Raw genomic sequence first — 12,934 nt, 5'->3', positions numbered from 1 at the left:
TTTCTGTTTAGCTTTTATTGTGTCCTCTCTAAAGCGTCCGTGTCTGTACCAACATTGCAGAGATTCTCTATGCCTGTTTCTAGATGAACCACCTTGAAGTAAATTTCTGAAGGGCGACACGGCTCCTGTTTCCAGTTCTCAGCGGTGGCAGCACCATTTGTGGAAAAGAATATCCTTCCTGGGTTGTCTGGGAGTTTTGCCGAGTGGCCTGCAATGCGTGTGTCCAGACCCCACATTTTGTTCCATCGCCCCGTTTATGCCACATGCCACATTCCCGCTGTCTCATCACCGCAGCTTCAGGGAAGCTTCAGTTTTATTTATTTTTAAATGCGTCTTCATTTTTGAGAGAGAGAGAGAGAGAGAGAGAGAGGTGAGGACAGAATGTGAGTCGGGGAGGGGCAGAGAGAGAGGGAGACACAGAATCCGAAGCAGGCTCCAGGCTCCGAGCTGTCAGCACAGAGCCCGACGCAGGGCTTGAATCCACGAACCGTGAGATCACGACCTGAGCCGAAGCCGGACGCCTAACAGACTGAGCCCCCAGGCGCCCCAAGAAACATGTAGATCAAATCAACTTCACTGCCTTGAAATTGTTCACGGTACCATTTTGATGTCTATAAGGTTTCAGACTTTCATTCCTGAAATTGATACTGGTAATTTGCTCCTTTTTTCTTGATCGGTTTCACTCGAGATTACCAATCACTTTACAGAACTTCTAGCTTTGTTGGTTCTGTTTGCTGTTTCATTGATTTTGGTCTTATCTTTGTTATTTCTCTCCTTTACTTAGATTAAACATGGAAGTTTACCTTAAACCTTTCGTCTAGTACAGGCATTTAGGGGCGCCTGGGGGCTCAGTCTGGGAAGCGTCTAACCCTTGGCGTGGGCTCTGGTCATGATCGCAGCCGTTCGCGGGTCTGAGCCCCACCGTGGGCCGGGGACTCTCTCCCTCTCTGCCCCGGCCTCGCTCGCAGTATGAATAAACTCTACGGAATTACAAAGCTACACCTCTTCTAAGGACTGCTTTGACCGCGTCCTGCATATTTTGTATTTTCTAACATCCTTCGTGAGACTCTTATTTGACCCACAGGTCATGTGGAAGTAGTTTTTAATCTGCAACATAATTTCAATTTGGGGGTTTTTAGGCAATCACGGCCACTGACGTCCAGTTTACGTTCCGTGGGGTCGGAGAGCACGGTCCGCAGGCTTGGACTCTCCGCGCCCAGCTCCGTGGTCCAGCGCACGGTCAGGCTCGGCGGGCTCCCCACGTCGCTCTCGCGGGGATGGCGCTCTGCCCGGTGTCGCCGCCAGCGGCTGCGAGCTGGTTCGTTTCGTGCTCAGGAGCCTGTCGCTCCCTGGAGAAGGGCCTTCACGCCCCCCGGCCACTGGGGACGCGACCGTTTCCTCCTGGGGGGCTCCTCCACGTCTGCCTCGTGTCTCGAGTCTCCGGAAGTGCTCCCCTAAGGACGGCGAGGCCTTGTGAGTTAGTAACAGTATCGCCGCAAGCAGAGCCACCTTCCTGCACTGCGCCCCCGCTTGGGCCCAGGGTCGGCGGCCGTTCTGTCCCACATGGATTGTGGTGCGTGTGCCACCCTCCCCCCTGCCCCGGGGCCTGTGTGTTTAACCCGCGTCTCTTGTAGATGATGTGCGGGGGCCGGTCTCCTAAGGGCATCCGTCACGGTGTTTAGGGCCCCCCTAAGCCAGGGTGGCCTCATCTGGCGATCTCTAGGGCCGCTGCTCAGCCCCCTGCAGCGCGGTCACATCTTTACAAGCTCCGAGTAGTCTCATGAGCGGCCCAGCAGCAGCCTGTTCCCGGGCCCAGCGGCCGAAGCCCCTCACAGCCACCCAGCCCCCCCGGATGAAGGAACCCCTCCACTTTACGGGGGGCCTCGGCCACCTGTCCTGTCCGGGGCCCAGAACCCCAGAGCCCTGGAGTCCCACACGGACTCGGGGTCACGCTACAGCCGAGCGGAGCACACAGAAGAGCCCCCCCGGCCCCTCTGCTGGGTAAGAAACTAACACTTCCGGGCAGGGGAGCCGCAGGCCACCTCCGCCTGGCTTGCCATCCCCGGCCTCCCCAGCGGAGAGGGAGGAAGCACCCCTTCGTCTTCCTACGGAATCTTCTAGACACGGACAGAAGTCATGCACCGATGCTGCAGCCACACCCGGTTCCAGGCTGTCCCTCGGGAGCAGCGAGCCGCTGAGCTCCCATCCTCCGGGACAAGTCACCGAGACCAGAGCGGCTCCCTTCCGCTCCAGCCGCCGCGGGCCAGCCCCCAGCACAGGCTCTCTCCTGTCGTCTGAGGCAAGGTGAACACTCGTCTGGTACTGACGCGCTCAGGTTTGGGAAGGAAGGCGCCGTCTGTGGGGTGAGTCCCCCTCTCCAGGGCACAGGACACACCGAAGGCACAGCGCCCCCCAGCCCCGGGGCCGCTCTGCCAGGGTCACACGAGGGCCAGGAGATCCGCACCACGAGTAAAGGAAACGAAACGCCTGCGTCACGGTAGCCGGCTGGGCGACCACAGGCCTCGGCCGCCAGGTAACGTCGGGTAAAGTAAGGCAACAAGACGTCCGTCTTTAACAAAGGTATTTATGATTGACAAGGTGAAAACGCCTGGTCACGTGTGGGCTGACGTTGAATAATTTATGTGCGTTTCTGACAGGACCTGACGGCAATCTGCCATGTGCCTGCAAAAGCCGGATTCCACCTCCCGTTCTGTGTTCGAGCCGGGTCCACACCCTCGTCCTGAGCATCGTCGTGGGGCGCGAGGCCACCTGGCCGTTCCCCATACGTTCCCAGAGCACCCCAACATCTGGGTCAGTGATGTGGACCAGGGCCTGGTCCGAGCTTTCGTCTGGAGCCGCCGGAGATGCTACAAAACTCGGCCGAAGACCCCCTGAGCCCTCGGGGTGAGCGAGGCCCAGCGCAGGGTCCAGCAGCCCCTCCGAGGGTGGACCCCAGGCCTGGGCGTCAGGGGGCGCCCCTCCACAGCCCGTAAGCACGCCAGAACTTTCCCTGCCGGAGCCTGAGGGAGTGAAATCGGAATGTGATAGTACAAACGTATCAAAGGTCTTTTTGCAAATGTTTAGTTCCTTACAGTAAGCTAATAAGAGCATCTTCGGTTCGGGAATGAAGCACCAGGATGCACAGCGGCGCCCCCTCGTGGCGGCCAGCGCATGTGCGCGTCCGGGCGGAACCGCCTGTGAGCTCTGGTGGGAAAGCTTCTCTAGGCTTCTTCGTTAGAAGAATTTTGCCTTTTAGGTAAAAGGGCAAGACAAAGTCAGGGCTGCCCCCAGCGAGCCCGGCCCCCCGCTCAGAGCAGGGGCCGCGAAGGCACAAATCCGCTCAACCACTACGTGGTCATTTACAAACCCCTCCTCCCGTGAACTTCTCGGGCGACAGAAAGCCAACCTAGGGCCGCGGGCAGGTCTTCCCGTGAGCCTGAGGTTCGCAGTGCTGCGTGGACTGAAGGAAGTGGAGCAGGCAGGACCAGGTCCTATGTGATCTGGCTAAGTCCCTTCCAACCAGCTCCGTGCTGGCTCCCGGGTGGGGCTCTGGAACCTTCCAGACAACACACTGGTTCACAGAGGTTATTAGCAAACGGATGCATCAGTCTGCCTGCAAAGCGCCCCGACCTGAAACACGGTTGGCACCGTTCCATCAGGAAAGTCCGAGAAAGGGCGCCGTGTGTTCCGAGGCCAAGGGGCCTGGCAGGCGCGTGCTGGGGATGCCACGCGGCCTCCGGCACAACCCCACCGGCACATCTCTGTCCTCCGCTCACTCCACCTTCCAGATGGCAATCTTGCCCTCCCCGCTGCCTGACCCACTCAGCACGTATCTGTCCTCCGCTGAGCACAGCGTCCTCACCGCGTCCGCGTGGGCCACCAGCTCCTTCTCCACCGTCTTCCTCTTGGCGTCGATCACATAGATTTTCCCTTGGGACTTGCCCTGTGACAGACTTGTGCCGCCTACCCAGATCTGCCAGGGAGAGACGGAGGGGGCGTCGGCCACACGCAGCCCCACCCGGGCAGGGGCAGCCCTGCGTGCACCGGGGGTGGCACACCCCCAGACCCAGTCCTTCCTGGACCTGCCTCGAGAGGATGAGACTCGGGCGGGGGCTGGGGGGCGGGGGGTGCTCTGGGGAGACACGGCCCCCGCCGTCCGTACCTGCTGCTTGACCCTGATCATGCAGCTGACCTCGGAGCAGTCCTGCAGGCGGACCCGCTGCGGGGGCTGGGCCAGGTCCCGCAGGCTCCAAATGTAGACGCCGTCACAGCCAGCACACGCCACCCAGAGCTGCTCCTGCTGAAACAGAAAGCCCGGTGTGGTCGCTGGCCGCAGGCCGACCCGGAGCGGGGCCGGAGGGCGCTGCTGGGTCGGGTACCTCGGGGAGCAGCTGGAAGCTCAGGAAGCAGGTGCTCGTGTCCTGGAAGGTCCCCTCGGCCCTCAGCTCCTGAACGAGACGCCCACCGGTCGTCACGGCCACGATGCTGGTCCCTGTGCCTGCGGGGCCGCAGAGCCCGCGTGAGGGAGGGCACTCCTGGGACCCCGCGCCCCTCCTGAGGCTCTGCAAGCGGGGGCGCTCCGGATCTCCTGTCACTAGAAGGCGCGGCCAGCCCTCGCCCCTCGGTGCTCAGAACCACAGGCCACACGCCACCCGGCGCTTCTGTTTGTCCTCAAGGATAACGTCTTCTTGCAAACCCAGCATTTCCACATCCCGAGAGCATGAAGACACCAGGCCGCAGGCAGACCCGGACCCGTCTACGGAGCGGCAGAATGCTGCAAGCCCGTCCCCAGCGCTGCGGTCACCGGGCCAGCCTCGCGCACATGGGGACAGGAGGGACAGCCCCGTCCCTGGGGAGCCCCTTCTGGATGTCGAGGGAGGGTCTGATCTCAGGAGGAACAGCAGCCCGTGAGGTGGAAGGTGGGAGCCGCTCTGGCTTCCTGTCCCCAGCGAGCGGACCACAGGCCCCCCTGGCCCTGACACAGACACAGAGGACCCCTTCCGGCCACGGCCCCACCCCAGGACGGGAAGCCCAGCCGGGTTTTCTCTCCTGGAAAGTGAAGGCCGCTGTCACATCTCCTTCCTGCCTCTAGGCCCCGTTCACTGTGGTTTTTCTGAGGCCTGATGAGCAAACCTCGGCCCACAGGCAGCCCCAGTACATGACACCAGCAGGGACAGGAAGGGGCGTGAGCCGTGGAGCAGCAGAGGTGACCGTCACCAACACTCACACTCCGAGCACGCTGGCTCTCAAGGGGGAGGGGTTGGATTTCTATCTCACTTTTCTTTTTAAAGTTTAATTTTGAGAGTAAGAGCAAGCACGGGGGGGGGGGGGGGACAGAGAGAGGAGGAGAGAGTGTCCCAAGCAAGCTCTGAGCCGTCAGCCTTGAGCCCTTGCGGGGCTCGAACCCACAAACCATGATCATGACCTGAGCTCAAACCGAGAGTCCAATGCTCACCCAACCGAGCCCCCCAAGGCACCCCCTCCATCTCACGTTTCAGATGAAGACACAGACTCCAAGAGTGTGAGGGACCTGCCCCGAGTGATCTCGGTCTAGAAACAAAGCCTGATTTGACCCCGAAAGCCACAGCCTGAGCCACGACTGCGCCAGCAAGCTCACAGTGCAAACATGGGCCTGACGGAGGGGGCGGGGGTCCTCCCCTCCCAGGAGACGCCCTGCAGCCCCGCCGGCAGACACGGTGTCTCACGTGGGCCCCTCAGGCTCCGCCTCCACGAACACATGTCCCTAGTTTACACGGTGCAGACACAGGCCCGGCCTGCGCACTGGTGACAGGTGACGAGTGACCCAGGTTTCCACTTGTGACTCTCAGAGACGTGTGACACTTCCCAGGCACGTGCTCTCTGTCGCCTGAAGAACCCCCTCCGGTTAGCGTGGAAGGCGCCAGGGTTCTGTGCTTAGAGCAGAGCTCCTGGTGCTCAGCGCCTCCCTCCTTCCCTGCACACAACAGGCACCTGTTAGCCCAAGGTCTGGTCAGCTGTGAGTCCAAAACGCATCCAGGGTGGACCCGCGGACGCACACACACACGCGCACACGCGCCCGGCAGCCCAGGCAGATCAGCGAGGGCTGAGGCCTACGATCCTTGAAAGAAAAAGAAAGAAGAACTCCATAACCTACACGAACGCCCAGGTCTCCCTGAGGGAGCTTCCCGGGCGGCTGTGGGGCAGGGGGGAGGCTTCCAGCACAGGCAGGGGGCGGGCTGGGAGAGAGGGGTCACCCCAGACTGAGGGAGCCCAGCCATCTGTGGATAAGTTCGTAAGTCCTGGGCCCGTCCGTGCAGGGGCTCATGGCGGGGAGGGGGCCGCAGGCACTTCCGAGAGACCCTGAAAGCACTGTGCTTCCAAAATTAAGCACTACACCCAGACTGAGCATTAAGTGCTCTAGGAACAAGGTCAAAACTGCAATGTTTACCCCAGAAAACCTAAAATGGAGCCTCCACACAGGCTCAAGACGATCAGCCAGAAATTCAATGACCTTCCAGAACAAAGCTTAACGCTCGTTAAAGGAGGCTGTGACCCAGGCCGTGTGATGTGTCACCACCACCACCAGGACACGATAAAGTCCCTATACGCACAAAGCACGAGGACGGCCCTGAAACTCGGTAGACAACGCCGTGAACAGACACGCGGGTGCCCTGGGTCCGGCAGAGGACATCAGGCCAACGATCACAGTGTTGGAAGTTGGAGAACGTGAAGAATGTAGAAGAGAAACGGACGGTCTCTGCACATGTAAAATAGATGGAGTTCTCGAACTGAAATGGAAATCTGCTGCACGGGCCCAACGGACGAAGCCTCAGGACGCGACCGAACTGAGGAGACGCGAGAGACGGCCCGAGAGGTGGGTGTTCGCGCACGGCCGCAGGAGCCCCGGAACGTCCGTGCTGCGTGTTAACCTAGTTCTAGAATGAACACGTGTACAGAGATCATGCACGCACGTGTGTATAGAGATACCATCCCAAGAGCATCTGGGGGGCTCAGGTCATGACCTCACAGTTCGTGAGTTTGAGCCCCGCGTCGGGCTCCGTGCTGTCAGCACGGAGCCTGCTTTGCCTCCTCCCTCTCTGCCCCGCCCCCCTGCGTGCACAGGTGCACGCTCGCTCTCAGACTCCTGAGAGACGCGGACAGAGAGAAGGGATCAAGAAAATCGGGAAGCGCTCACGGTTAAAAGTCTCGCCCATCCATGAACGAGAGCAGCCAGCCGGACACGCAGGCCTCAGGCCGGAGAGCCACCCCCGAGGGCCAGGCAGCGCCCACGACGGCGGACCTCGCCCCGGAACGAACAGAAGCGCGCACACGTGCCGTGGGTCGGCGCGGGCCTGTGGGCGGCGGCCCGGGTCGTAGGGACCCAGGGAGGCGATGCAGGCGGACGCCAGGCACGAAGCTCCCCAGGAGCAAACACTGTCCCAGTATTTTCCGGGCTGTACCGCGACTGCAACATCACAAGGCTGCTTTTAACGACGCCAGCCAGAGGGGCACGAGGAGGGGAGGGGACTGACCCCGCGTGAGCCGCGCACGTGGCGCCTGGGCGGTCACCTGTGACAGGCGAGGCTGCAACTTCTTAGAGCAACCGCTGACGGCGAAACACACAAAACCCGTGGAGCCAAGAGAAAAATGAATTGAATGTAAGAAATTCTTGTTTCCTGCCTCCTTTCCACGGGGCAACAAAGGCAAAAGGGACAAGCGGGGAGCGGGAGGCGCCAAGACGGTGGGAGCCCCGGCCCGGCCGCGGAGCACGCGCAGCGGGCGAGCACGAGGCCGGGAAGGAGGTGCCCCCACACACCCACCCACGGTCACAACACAAACCAGCACGTTCTGTGAGGACGCGGACGGGCGGGGACACGTGTGCTGCAGGGGAGTCTGACTCCCCAAGGGGGTGAGCGTGGGGTCCACCCAGGCCCACGCTCACGAGAAACGGAGGGGCCCGTTTCTAGATGTGCTAGTTGTGCCCTCCAGCTGGGGACACATGGGCCACACACACGGTGACAGGGCCACAGAGGGCTCCTGGGAGCGGCAGTGGATTGCTGGGGGCGTCTGGGCTGCACTCACACTCCAAGCAGGGCCCGGCGGGAACAGGGGAGCCGCAGACACAGGACGGGGGACCTGGGTCCCTCCTCCCGGGCAGGGGCACCGCCCCCCCCCCTCCGCCCGGGCAGAGGACGGGGGACTTACAGCACCACAGACAGTCATCGTGCAGGAGGATGGACGAAAGCCCGCCGCCCGGCAGCTGGAACCTTCCGGTCACGCGCAGGGTGCTCACGTTCCACGCCAGGACCGTCCCGTCGGCGCTGCACGAATACACCTTGCTGGGGGTGTGAACACACGCGTGTGAAACAGACATTACCACCAAATAAAAGTCCACAACGGGCACAGTGGTTATGGCCCACGCAGACGCGGTCCATGGCGCGGGGGCGTTACTTAGGGTGTGACCAGCGTAGCGGGAAAGGGCAGTCTGCTGAGGACGCCTGTCCTTGCCCGCCAGCGTTTGCTGCCGGCTCTGCCCAGCTCACGTGACGGCGGAGGAAAATCTAGCCCCTTCACGGGACCTGCCGTCCCTGCGCGGGCGCATCGCCCGCGTGACGTGGGCCCCTCCCCTGACAGGGGTTCAGGTTCAGGCCGGCACCTCCTGCTCTCAGCTGGGCCCGGGGGCACCCCCGACACTGGGCGGGGACAGCGGCGCGGAGGACGGCACAGACGGGCTCCTGCGTGAAGCAGGTGACCTCCCATTTCACGCGCTCACTGGCCTCCGCTCCCCTCACAGACAGAAACGGGGACCTACTGCGTGTCGGCCCCGTCCTCAGAACCCGGGCGCCCGCTCAGCACAGGAAGACGGGCAGTGGGATCGTGTCCCCCCAACAAAGGGCAACCACGGGCCCCCAGGACCTCAGAATGCAACAGTACTTGCAAGCAGGGCCGCCATCAGGGTACTCGGGTGCGCCCATATTGGGGAGACCCGGGGCCGTCCAGCAGACGCCGAGGACGGGCGAGGAAGGCCGCCCGGGCCCACGCCCACCCGGAGAGCCCACAGCAGGACTCACCTCTCGGCACTCAGCCCCACACACGAAGAAGGTCACCGGACTGTGCGGGACGGGCCGGCCCCGGGAGGACCATGGACCCCTCCCTTTGGGGGCTGCCAGCCCGCCCGGGAGCCGGCGGCCCCTCGTCCCCGCGGGGCCCGGCCGTACCTGGGCGCCCCGCTCTGCACGGCCAAGCCCGTGACGCTGGCGCGGTGGTCCGTGAGCTGCTTGTCGCAGGACATGCTGTGGACGTTGATGATGTAGATGACAGAGTCCTCCGAGCCGACCCACACCTGGCTCCGCTCCGCCATCGCCATGCAGCTCTGCCGGCGGGCGGGGGCGCGTCACCAGCACGGCCGGCCTCGCCGTCCCCGTAGCCCTGCCCCAGCCGCTCACGGCCAGCCCTGGACCTCCGCTCCGGGGGGCACCCGGGGCGAGGTTCCTGTGGGCTCTGGCCACGTTTCTGCCCGCTGAGCAGTACGCAGCCTGGCTCTGCGTTCAGACACCTCGCGCTGTACACACTGCCGATCGTGGCCCCGGGCCCCGCGCAGCTCACCTGACACCGGACGTTCTCTGGAAGGCCCGTCACAGCCTTCTTGGATTTAGGGACACTGCGTGGCTTATCGGCTCTACACCAGGGGCCACATTAAGCAGCAAAAACCCCAGCACTAAACAGGCCACCAAGAGGACCCTTGGCTGCAACGTGAGCCCGTCTGACCTCAGCGGGGACGCGCACAGACGGCTCCGCTTCCCCTCTCTGCACGGGCGCCTGGGGCCAGCTGGGACAGCCCCGTATTTGTTTCAGGGGTAAAATAACCGTTAGCAAGTGGGTGAATCTGCAAACAATCAGGACTGACTGTAGATTAATCACTTTCCGTTCTGTCGCTAGAAAGGTTTCTGGGTTTCGGCCTAGAACAGTCAGCAGCCAATGGTAATTTGTAGACTTTCTGAATAACTTTTTTCTTTCAAATGTTTTAAATTTTTATTTTTGAGAGACAATGCAAGTGGGGGAGGAGCAGAGAGAGAGGGAGACACAGACTCTGAAGCAGGCTCCAGGCTCCGAGCTGTCAGCACAGAGCCCGACACAGGGCTCGAACCCACAAACTGTGAGATCATGACCTGAGCCGAAGTCAGACCCTTAAATGACTGGGCCACCCAGGAGCCCCTTGGTAACTTCTTTTTAAAAAGCTTTATTTTTGAGAGGGGGAAGGAGCAGAGAGGGGGGGACAGAGGATTCGAAGCAGGCTCTGTGCTGACAGCAGAGAGACCAATGTGGGGCTCAAACTCATGAACCTCGAGATCACGGCCTGAGCCGAAGTCAGACACTGAACCCACGGAGCCCCCCGGCCGCCCTGTTTTTGTAGATAGCTTTTGAAACTAGAAACTGAGGATTAGCGCACCGGGGAGATGTGCAAGTCACACAGGCAGTGACACGAGCCGTGTGCGAACACCTGAACCGTGCAGCCACGTCACTGAACGGGCTCCGGGCGCCCTCCTGACCCTGCTTCCCGAGCTGCGTCGCTTTCTCCCTTAGGACGCCTCTCCTGTCTCCGTCCGGGACGCGTGCGGCACCCTACTGGGAAGGGAGCGCGGGGTTCCCGGTACAAGTAGTCCCAGTAAAGCCTGCGTCGTGCCGGAGGGCTGCCGACCAGGTGTGGCCCCACAGCGTGGATGCTGGTTAAATGGGACTCCTCTTCACTGTCTGAAGAGTTTCTAAAAACTGGTAGTTTCCATCTCACCAACAAACAATCCCCTGGGTTAGAAAAGGAAGCTAGTTTACTAATTTCAGAATTGATCATTTGAAAAAGGCTTTTGTTTTGAGGCCTCTGAGAACTAGTATAATTTTAGTAAAATGTCTTCCTTTTGTGGCTGAAAGACACGTTAGGTGGCCTGCTACGAACTTCACCTTTCGGAGGTGGGAGCCTTGTCTGGACATAATCACCCAAGTTTCTTTCTGCTAAGCAGTAAAAAGATCTCAGCGAAAGGAGGATGGTATTTTCACCCGGAACAGGAGAGACAGCTTTCTGAGTCGATTGTAACTAGAACTTTATATCATTTTGTTATTTAAAAAGTCTTCGAAATGCACATAACTAAGAATCATGAAAAAATTAAATTTAGAATTAAAATGGGGGGGTTCCTGGGTGGCTCCATTGGTTTAGCGTCCAACTCCTGATTTCGGCTCAGGTCATGATCGCAGGGCCTGGGGCGAGCCCCGCGTTGGGCTCTGCTTAAGTTTCTCGCTCTCCCTCCCTCTGCCCCTTCTCCCACCCATGCACGTGTGTTGTGTCTCAAAAACAAAGACGTGCTACCGACAACAGGGGGTGATGCTGTGGAGCCACGTGTCCTGCTGGGTACACGTGGGCTTCTCCGTCTTTCCAGAATCACATCTGAATCCGGAAGAGTGCCAATCGTTTCTCGGCCTTTTGGCTAAGATCGAATATGAATCTGGAAGAGTGCCACCCCGCCCAGTACTCTGCCCCCTCGCCAGCCCCCGCCCCGCCCCCTCGCCAGCCCCGCCCACTCACCAGCCTCGCCCCGCCCACTCTGAAGCAGTGCTGGTGAACCGTCCAGGAGGAGGCGTCAAACACGATCACCTTGCCCTCTTGCAGAGCGCACCAGAGCTTGGGGTGGGAGTCCTCCACCTTTTCCGCCGGGTCTAGGTGCCCTGAAAAACAGAACCCAAAAGTGTTTTTAAAGGGAACCGCTCCGACTCATCCACATGTGAGTGGTGCCCGCGCTGTGTGCCCGGGACAGGCTGGAGCGCGGGCTCTGGAGCCTGGAGCCTCGGGAGGGAGCCAGCCGGCTCTGCCTGGGGAACTGCACACCGCAGTCAGCGGGCCGGGTCTGGACGATGGTGGAGCCACCCCTGGAGGACAGCCTTCTGGGCAGGGGGCAGAGGGGCAGGAACGGGGTGCGGCGTGGATACACGACTCCCTAACGTTGCTTATGGTGAAGACGGTCGTTCCACTGGCCCCCATGGGGAGATGCCTCCGTGCTCGCTCTCCAGTCCCACCAGGGCCCGGATGCTTCGAGGCTGGAGGGCTGGCTCCTGAGCACCTGGGTAACCACAGGAGTCCGGAGCCCCCGCTACAGCGTTTACCAGCACTGCCCTTCTCCACAGGTCCTGAGCACGTTGGTCCCTCTGGCCCCTCGGCGCCCAGCTCTGCCCACTTCCTCGCTCCTGAGACCCCCTTCCAGAACTGGCAGACACCGTTCCCCACGCTGTCCTACGCCGTGGCCCTTCAGATGCTCTGCGGGGGCCAGTGGGTCAGAATCCCTTGGTCCATCGTGTCGGGAAGCCCAGAGGCCAGTCAGTTTTAATTTATAGGAAAGTGACTTAAATCTAAATATACTCATTTATCCAGACACCACGACAGAAACGGTCTCGGGGGTGCTTGGGGGGCTCAGTCTGTTGACACCCAGCTTCAGTGAGGTCATGATCTCACAGTTCTCAAGTTCGAGCCCCGCGTCAGGCTCCGTGCTGACAGCTCACAGCCTGGAGCTGACTCCGATTCTGTGTCTCCCTCGCTCTCTGCCCCTCCCCTGCTCTTACTCTGTCTCTGTCTCAAAACAAACATTAAAAACTCCCCCAAACTGTCCTGGTCTTGGTGTCGCCAGGCGCCCTGACTGGGTGGGCGTGGGTCTCCAGGGCTCCGCCCTCCACACTCGGTGTCGCTCTGCTGGGACCTCAGGACGATCAGAGATGAGAAGACACCGTCCTCTTCCGCTGGGAAACTGCTCCGCTGCCTGCCATCTGCCCGGGCGAGCGGGGCACCGCGGCGGGCGCAACCGCGACGCACTCAGGACTGGAGAGCAGGCCCGCGGTGCTCCCCGGGGCGCTCCTCACGCCCAGCGCGGTCCCTCCCTGCGTCCCTGCCCGGCTCGTTCTGCCCGACCCCCGTTCC

General features: G+C 61.2%; 1 protein-coding gene across 1 annotated transcript in view; it reads right to left on the bottom strand.

Annotated features, from left to right (window-relative positions):
- Nucleotides 1-3,065: 3,065 nt before the first annotated feature.
- DENND3 (DENN domain containing 3) overlaps nt 3,066-12,934 on the bottom strand; it is a 44,681-nt gene continuing 34,812 nt past the window's right edge. Inside the window, exons 19-24 of the mRNA XM_029923335.1 lie at nt 11,555-11,739; nt 9,198-9,352; nt 8,185-8,318; nt 4,380-4,498; nt 4,163-4,300; nt 3,066-3,973 (exon numbers count right to left, since the gene is read on the bottom strand). Of these exons, the coding sequence (XP_029779195.1) occupies nt 3,773-3,973; nt 4,163-4,300; nt 4,380-4,498; nt 8,185-8,318; nt 9,198-9,352; nt 11,555-11,739 (932 nt within the window). The 3' untranslated portion in view covers nt 3,066-3,772. The remainder of the gene's footprint in view (nt 3,974-4,162; nt 4,301-4,379; nt 4,499-8,184; nt 8,319-9,197; nt 9,353-11,554; nt 11,740-12,934) is intronic.

This window comes from Suricata suricatta, chromosome 15 (genome assembly GCF_006229205.1).
Source record: "Suricata suricatta isolate VVHF042 chromosome 15, meerkat_22Aug2017_6uvM2_HiC, whole genome shotgun sequence".
Lineage (NCBI taxonomy): Eukaryota > Metazoa > Chordata > Mammalia > Carnivora > Herpestidae > Suricata > Suricata suricatta.
The sequence above is the reverse complement of the archived record's forward strand: the minus strand, read 5'-3'. Positions and strand labels throughout refer to the sequence as shown.